We start from the raw sequence: 8,776 nt of genomic DNA, 5'->3' as shown, positions 1-8,776 counted from the left end.
CACTGACGTCCTCTGACAGCAGGGAGGCTTTGTTCCTCCATAACAGAAAGAAATGTGATCATCAAAATCATGCAGCTTAACTCATTTAAAAACATGATTTTCCCGAGTGAACCCAACAGTTAATGGCTAAAGAAATGCATTGGTTATCAAGAACAGCATTGTTTTTTTCAGGAGTTAAAGCACTCTCACTTAAGTCTTGGAAATGGAAACACAAGGAATCATTGTAATGAGATCGCCGAAGTAGTAATCTAACTATGGAGTTTTCACAGGACTGAATGGCAGGCCGAGGTGTTTTTGTATCACAATATTTAATGCATAACACACACAGTGCCAACACTTTGTCAAGCAATAAGCACCAGACTTTTATTGTCCAACTTGTCATAGAAGTGCTCCAGGTGAGGCTTGAACTCACAACCTCGGCATTGCTCTGCAGGAACTGTCTTATAAGTACCGCGCGCTAACCGATTGCGCCACTGGAGCTTATCTCTATTTGAGCTGAGAGAGCTCATATAATAGTGTGCAGACTTTGTGTGTTTTATTAAGTTGTTGCTGAAACTGTGATTTTATAAAGGCGCACACACACACACACTCTACTCCCTCTCTCATTTCAATCCACATTTTGAAAGCTTACAAACATTATTTTTTGATCTCTTTAATTTAAGTGAAACTATAACTAAGACGCTGCTGATTGGTAATTACGATTGTATTATGTTTTTTTTTCAGAATCAGAAATAGGTTTACTACTATTTTAAGAAAACTATAATAACATTAAAAAATTATGAAAAATATAGTAAAATAAAATATAGCAGTATTTACATTGAAATAGAATGGAATAAAATATGTGTAGTGAAAAAAACAGATATTGTGTGTTTGGCATCCTATTCATCTCTCACACAATATTTGTCAAAAACAAAGTGAGTTTTAGGTTTTGTATTTACGATGCTTAGCTTTCAGTACATAAGTGTAGAGGTACTTCATGAACATTGCAGTCAGCTATATGTGTGTCTTTGAGAGTTGAATCGAGTGCAAACAGTCAGTGTGCGGCGCGATGCAGAGCAATGCTGAGGTTGAGAGATCAACAAATTAGCAGCATATAAATCTAAATCTAATTTGTACATCTTATCTTATTTAATCTTAAAAGTAGAAAAAAGTTTGGGATTAAATCTAAACAAATACACCTCCACCCTGTAGGTACTGATGATTGGCAATAGTTCAACTTATAATAATCAGAAGCAGCTCTTAAAAAACAATTGAAAGATCAGTGAGAAGTATTTTACGACTAACTCTTTATAGATACTACAGAAGAAGAAACAGATATATCTGGTTACATATCACAAAGTCATCCATTAGCAGCAAGACGCAGCTTTTGGATTTCATAACATATCATGTAATAAAGGTGACAAAAAAGATTTCAAATGCTTTTATTAAACATGTTTACAGTGGGCAACTGTCCAAAGGCAACACAAATCCACAGCCCAGTACCTCTAAGGATATACTGCATGTTTCTCTAAGAAGAATAGGAAACATAACACATTGTGTGAAATAATTATCAGTGGTTTGGAAATGATAAATGGTAATAAACAGGTAAAAAAAAGGTAAATATATGTTATATTGAAGTGGTGCATGACAAAATGACAGCACTTTAAATCATTTAATAATTGACACTCATTTAAATTGTTTTCATAGCATTTGCTTCCAATTCTCACATTTCCCTTTCATTTTGAATGTTGTTTCCTTAAACCTCATTACATTTCCCAGCATGGAGCCTGAAACCTTACATTTCAATCTGCCCAGGTTGTCCACACACACACACACACACACACACACACACACACACACACAAACACACACACACACACACACACACACACACACACACAAAAACAAAGTACTTTTTTTGGACACGCATGTCTGCGATTTACTTTTCAGAAGTTTTTCCATCGGATGGAGGAGAGGATGGTGTGGATGAAGTAGAGGAGTGTAGCTACGAAGGCGAACACCTAAGACACACACACACACACACGCACGCACGCACGCACACACACACACACACACACACACACACACACACACACACACACACACACACACACACAGTTAAAACAGAGCATGGGCTAATGCCTACATTTCTGAGGCTAAGTCTCGGATATAAGATGATTTTTTTCATGATGATGTGTTGGTTTACACTTTCTAATTAAATACTTTAAAATGTCTCCTCTAACTCGGAGAGAAAGCTCATTTGTGGATGTAGCAAAATGTTGAACTTTTCCTTTAAAAGCAGCAGTACATGTTATACAAATAAACAGCTTAAATCAGTTCTCACCACAGCAGCGATGTCGATGTGGTAGATTCTTGAGTTGAGTGGTTTCACCAGGAGGGTGATGTACGCCAAGTCCACCCCGGCACTGAGGTAGAAGAAGGCTGCCAGGCCGTGGTACGCAAAGTCCTGGACACACGTGGAGTAAACCAATTCAATCACTCTATGTCTTTTGTCACATTTCATTACATCTCTCTGATCTGTTCCTTTCTCTCTGGTGTCTTACAGCAGCAGCCCAGCCCGAGCTGTTCCTGTGCCCTCCAGCAGCGAAGATGACCATCCAGAGGAAGGTCATGACGAAGCAGAACACAGAGACGAACATCACCCAGCCCAGGGGATTCGGGGGGGTGATGAGGGTGGAGGCCACCAGGATCCACACCAAGCCCCCGAACACCTGCAAACACACAGGGAAGAGCAGGTATTATGGATTTCTTTTAGATTGATGCTCACCTTAAAGGTCACCTATTATGCAAAATCCACTTGTCCATGTCTGTTATACATCAACATGTGTCCCCTCTGTGGAAAGAGACTCTGAAAGTTACAGGAAAAAAGATTCTCTCACTTTTTGTCCTGATCCATTTATATAAAAACCTGTCTGAAAATGAGCTGATCAGATTTTGGCCACTTTATGATGTCATAACGATGTTTTGTCTTGTGTAACCATTAGCCAATCACCAACCAAGGTAACCCCCCCCCCCCCCCCTTATCCCCTGAATCTCCTCCTAGAGCACCATTGTGTTCTTTTTAACCAAATATCTCTCAGAGGGGCGTGGGGAGGGGCTCCTTATTTTGTTAAGTAACAGACAGAGAATCAACACTTTTGAAACAGAGCTGAAACAGAGGGGATTATGGGATGCTGCAATGATCTGTTTGGTGTTTGGAGCCAAACACTTCAGAGACATGTTTTGTATATATCTGAGACCTATAATATATTGATGAAAAACAGTATAATAGGAGACCTTTAAGATTGATGCTGGTGCAAGAGTCACCTTAAAGGGGCCCTATGCTTTTTTGTGTTCTCCTTTTCCTGTAGTGTGTTATATAGGTTTGTGTGCATGTAAATGGTCTGCAAAGGCTAACATTTTCCCTCCCTTCAGGCGGGGAATTTACCCCAAAACGATCTGCAACCTCAACACATATTTTCTTTCACTCTTATTGGACTAAGCTGTTTGTTTTTGTTCACCTTAAAACTACCTCCACCATCACAGTTTAAAAGTGTAATTGATCAGGTTCCTTTACGATCATTTTTACGGCATAAGGATAAGGCAGTTGAAAATGGATAAGAGTATTTCTAAACAAGGGTCTGATCATTCTGGTTCAACTTTTCACAGTTTCTGTGTCCTGATCCGAGGAGCTCCTTTTGCTGTTTACACATCCTTCACCGCCCTTATTTAGATTTGGACACTGCTTACCTGTGTTATTTATCAAACATGACTTGAATGCAGGCAATTTCTCACAACTGCACCTAGATTATTTGGACTATAGAAATGTAAGTCCAGAGAAAAACGTCTTGTTTTTTTTGTCACCAGTGTTTAAAGTCAATAGCTCCTTTTTTAAAGCTGCACAGTTACAACTTTGGATTCTGTGGTAACTTATCAGCAGGATTAGAAGCCACATCTCTCTAAATGTTGAGTAAACAAACACTTCTCTTTACTTTGTACCGGTCTCTGAGCTCATGATCGGTGGTGTTTAATTTGCCAAGTTATTGTAGATAAAGTGTCGACCACATCCGTATAGTGGAAACTCTCTGGAATTCAAAGTGTGACTTGAAATGGCACCTCATCACAACCCTGCCCTTGATAAAGAAAAGCTCAAATAAACAACCTAGAATACATTCAGGTGTAAATAAACCTGAACAGCTTCCTCTGGCCGATTCCAGCGGTCATATGAGCAGTTTCTATCTTTTGTCTTCTTCGAGAGAGAGAAGAGTTGACCGCATTCTTTCTCAGAAAAGTGGCACAAATACAATATGAGAGAAACGTGAGATCTGAAGGCGCGCAGCCCATATAAGGAATGTCTTTCAATGTCTCTATTTCACTCAAATACACACTTCTATTCAAAGAGTTTGAATTCTCAATGATGCATGGTATGTTATGGCAGCCAATAATTAAGGCAAATTGTAGTATTTCTAAGACGCTATCAAATCATTTAGGTCATTACTATTTACTAAGGGCATTTTGTAGTAGCGGTAGAATGTGGTGTTGTACATTTCAGAGGAAAATGTTGTACTTTTACTGCACTAAATGTATTTCAAACTTTTCTTTTTACATAAATACATGTGTATGCATTATATACTGTATATTTAATTTACTCAGTACTTTCCAAAATGAGCTCCATATTGACGTATTACCAAATACAAATAAATGTGTTTTCTGATGATAAAAACAGGGAAATGTAATACATTTATAAGAGGTATTCTGCACAATTAATACTTTTACTTTTGATACTTGAGTTCATTTAGCTGATAATACTTCTGTACTTTTACTTAAGTAACATTTTAACCAAGGACTTTTATTCGTAATTGAGTATATTTAGACTGTGGTATTAGTACTTCTACTTAAGTAGAGGAGTACTTCTACCACCAATGATCCAACTATTAAATAAAAAAGGTCATTTGTTGCCATGAACAAAAATTAATGGCAGTGTGTTGCAATATTAATTGTAATAAGAACAATTTGTTTAGATACATTTCGTTAAATCATTAACCAAAAAGGGATCCTAACAAGAAGAATCCCCTCTGATTTGAAGGTCATTTCCTCTGTCCTCTGTCCACTCACCAGTTCAGGCAGGTAGAATATATCGGGGGCCGTGGTGCAGACCCCCAGTCCGCTGGGCAGGCTGCTCATCGGCTGAGCTGTGGTCGCAGCCATCTCTTCCTGATGCTTCTCCACGAAAACACACACACAACCACACACACACACACACACACACTCCTCTCTGAGCTAACGGAGCAGCAGCAGGTGTTACTGACCCTGAGGAGAAATCCAAGTGAGCGGTCAAACCTGTTCTGCACCACTCACTGCTCCTCACACACACTGCAGACACACCCCTCTTCTTCCAACCTGGTCTCACCAGAATGCGTGACTCCACCACGACTCCTTAACACCGCATTGCGTGGTGGAGTCACGAACTTTGCTACATTTACGTGTCTGCACCACGCAAACAACCCCAATGTAAAGTGAATGAGGCTCCTTTGTCGTGGTGCACACACGCATTCTACAACGTCCAGCAGTGAGCTTTTATTCTATAAAACGTTTTTAAAATCTACTGTATAGCTTGTAGTAACTCACAGGAGGCTTCTTTTATTTTATTTGTATTCATAATAATTTTTATTTTTCGTCAGAATGTATTATGGTTCATTATTCACCAATGTTTGTTCTCAAAAAACAATGTATTGTGTGTAATACAACTGTGATTTTTATTAAATTAGTTCGTTTTTAAGGAAGGCCAGAGCTTCAGCTGTGTCAAGAGATTGTTCCCTTTAGTTAACGTTATTTAAAAAATAATTATATTCCTATTTGATTAAGTACCCTTTATTGTATTACGGACCCAAAGAGCTGAGCGTCCATTCCCATTGGATAACGGAGCATTTTACACCCGGAAGTAAGTATTCTCCTTACTGTCCATTGATTTTATTTACAGTGATATCTGCACTACTCATCAACTCAAAAACACCAGATTATCCTTGTTAATTACACAACATTGATTGGTTTAAATTGTGTACAATGCTTTTGTATTTTCCCCTTTCGATTTGGAGAAACAAATATGTGTTCGTAGTGTGTGGATGGCAGAAGGCACTACACTACCCAGAATCCTCAGCTATGGGACTACACCATGTGCTTAGAACGTGTCCTACCCCCCCCCACACACAATAAAACAGATAGGCTACACAGAACAAATAGTGCAAGTAAATACAAAAAGAAAAATAGTAAAATAGTAAAAAGTGAAATAGTGCAATACGAGTCTATATACAAGTGATTGGAATATGATATATTAGATAAATAATTTCTAAGTAGCAGCCAGATGAATGTTATGGATGTTGTTTCTAAGTTCAGGTGTTTAATAGTCTTATGGCCTGTGGGATGAAACTGTCCCTGAGTCTGGTGGTTTTAGTCCGGATGCTGCGGTACCGCCTGCCAGACGGCAGCAGACAGAACAGTTTGTGGGGTGATGGGGGTCTTTTATAATCCTGAGGGCTTTCTTTAAGGTTAACCTGGTATTTTTACTCCACTACATTTATTTTAGTTACTTTACAGATTTGGATTAATGATGTGAAATATAAACAACCCTTAAATCAGACTTTAGTTACACCTGAGTAAAATTCAGTGAATTCAGCCAACAATCAGGCGAGATATTTGGTAGTGGGTGCTTGAGAAGACTAAATATTTATCTGCAGATCCCTATAAAGCATATTCATTACTCGTTATTCTCTACTAATAGTTAATTAAAAACTGTATATAATGGCTATTTTGCACATCCCTTTCAAGATTTCAAGATTTTCTAAGGTTTATTGACATATCATATACACAACTACGGTGTAGTTATGCAATGAATGAAACACTTGGGTCACAGGTTCATCAACAGTGCATCACAAGACATCTATCGATATCTGTGTACCTCCACCATTAAACATATTCTGCACATTTCTTATACTATCTACATACATCTTATAAGAGTATAATTAATATGTATAATATCAGTTAAAATAAGTGCTTCAACATTTGACATTGAAGGAAAGTTGATTGTCAAGTTCCAAAACAAACCATGCAATATATTAGACGTTAAGTACTTTGTCAGGCTTAATATCTGTCGATACCCCCAAAGCTTTTTCCTTATTTAAAAGAAGACCTTAACCTAAAGTATTCTTTAATGTTTAAATAAAGCCTTATTAGTTTGTCTGTTTTGCACATCCTCCTATCAGGCACTAAACTGTTTTATTGTAGAGATCACTTACAGTATCTTCTTGATATTTTCTATTCTATATTATTTATATCATTGACCTTCCACTTTCCCACTATATTAAGAGTATGTACTCTTAATATTTAAATGTTTTCATCAAATATAACACATTCAAAAGTGCTTTACAAAAATGAAAGACATTAAGAAAAAGGCATTTTAAAACAGTCAATAAAAAGCAACCCAATCTACCTGCATTGCATGACTCTAAACGTGTAATAACGTGCTTTAACCAGTAGGAGGTGCGGGTTAAAAAGCTGTCAAGTTTACAGTGTTAACAAAATAAAATATACTGCTGTTTCTGGTTTAGTTTACGACGGATATATTCTGTTATTGTTTTGATATTTGTAACACAAAAGCGATGTAAAAAACCCACAGCAACACAGAAAAGATGGTCTTAACATGACCCAGCGGTCGAGTAGTTAATAAAAAACAATAATATCAAAACAAATTATTACTACTAACTTTATTGTGAAATTAAAATAGAACGGTAAAAGAATAGTTTCCGGTCTATTCTGAGGCACGATCTCTGTAGATAAATAAAGAACTACGACAGATGTGTAATGTTTAATGCAGCCAAACCATTCATTACAATGCATTCATGTGATGACTTTCAAAGAGTAAAGCAAGCACTGCTGAATAAAGTATGATTTGATCTTTGACGAAACGTTTTTTTCATTGGAATGCAGTTGGAGGTCAACCAATCACAGAGCTTGAGGCAAAGCGGAACAATAACTGAGGATTCTGGGTAGTGTAGTGTCTTCTACCATCCACACACTCCGAAAACATATTTGTTTCTCCGAATCGAAAGGGGAAAATACAAAAGCATTGTACACAATTTAAACCAATCAATGTTGTGTAATTAACAAGGATAATCTGGTGTTTTTGAGTTGATGAGTAGTGCAGATATCACTGTAAATAAAATCAATGGACAGTAAGGAGAATACTTACTTCCGGGTGTAAAATGCTCCGTTATCCAATGGGAATGGACGCTCAGCTCTTTGGGTCCGTAATACAATAAAGGGTACTTAATCAAATAGGAATATAATTATCTTTTAAATAACGTTAACTAAAGGGAACAATCTCTTTGACACAGCTGAAGCTCTGGCCTTCCTTAAAAACGAACTAATTTAATAAAAATCACAGTTGTATTACACACAATACATTGTTTTTTGAGAACAAACATTGGTGAATAATGCACCATAATACATTCTGACGAAAAATAAAAATTATTATGAATACAAATAAAATAAAAGAAGCCTCCTGTGAGTTACTACAAGCTATACAGTAGATTTTAAAAACGTTTTATAGAATAAAAGCTCACTGCTGGACGTTGTAGAAATGCGTGTGTGCACCACGACAAAGGAGCCTCATTCACTTTACATTGGGGTTGTTTGCGTGGTGCAGACACGTAAATGTAGCAAAGTTCGTGAATCCACCACGCAATGCGGTGTTAAGGAGTCGTGGTGGAGTCACGCATTCTGGTGAGACCAGGTTGTCTTC

At 37.5% G+C, this 8,776-nt stretch overlaps 1 protein-coding gene and 1 non-coding gene across 2 annotated transcripts; both read right to left on the bottom strand.

Moving 5' to 3' along the window:
* Nucleotides 1–387: 387 nt before the first annotated feature.
* trnai-uau lies at nucleotides 388–480 on the bottom strand. Its single transcript is given in 2 exon segments — nucleotides 388–423; nucleotides 443–480. It is a non-coding gene; the product is annotated as a tRNA-Ile (tRNA).
* A 925-nt stretch (nucleotides 481–1,405) lies between these two features.
* Nucleotides 1,406–5,318, bottom strand: LOC117499757 (myelin and lymphocyte protein-like). Its single transcript, XM_034152364.1, has 4 exons — nucleotides 5,095–5,318; nucleotides 2,544–2,711; nucleotides 2,324–2,446; nucleotides 1,406–2,000 (listed from the first exon to the last, which is right to left on the bottom strand). Exons 1-4 carry the CDS (start codon nucleotides 5,185–5,187, stop codon nucleotides 1,926–1,928), a joined length of 459 nt encoding a protein of 152 aa, XP_034008255.1. The 5' UTR covers nucleotides 5,188–5,318; the 3' UTR covers nucleotides 1,406–1,925.
* Between the last annotated feature and the right edge of the window lie 3,458 nt (nucleotides 5,319–8,776).

Source organism: Trematomus bernacchii, unplaced genomic scaffold (assembly GCF_902827165.1).
Source record: "Trematomus bernacchii unplaced genomic scaffold, fTreBer1.1, whole genome shotgun sequence".
NCBI classification, from domain to species: Eukaryota; Metazoa; Chordata; class Actinopteri; order Perciformes; family Nototheniidae; genus Trematomus; species Trematomus bernacchii.
The sequence above is the reverse complement of the archived record's forward strand: the minus strand, read 5'-3'. Positions and strand labels throughout refer to the sequence as shown.

Coding starts and splice junctions, on each gene's coding strand:
- LOC117499757 (XM_034152364.1), bottom strand. CDS start 5,187: ATGGCTGCGACCACAGCTCAGCCGATGAGCAGCCTGCCCAGCGGACTG. Junction 2,712..5,094: donor TATTCTACCTGCCTGAACTG/GTGAGTGGACAG, acceptor GTGTGTTTGCAG/GTGTTCGGGGGCTTGGTGTG. Junction 2,447..2,543: donor GCTCGGGCTGGGCTGCTGCT/GTAAGACACCAG, acceptor ACGTGTGTCCAG/GACTTTGCGTACCACGGCCT.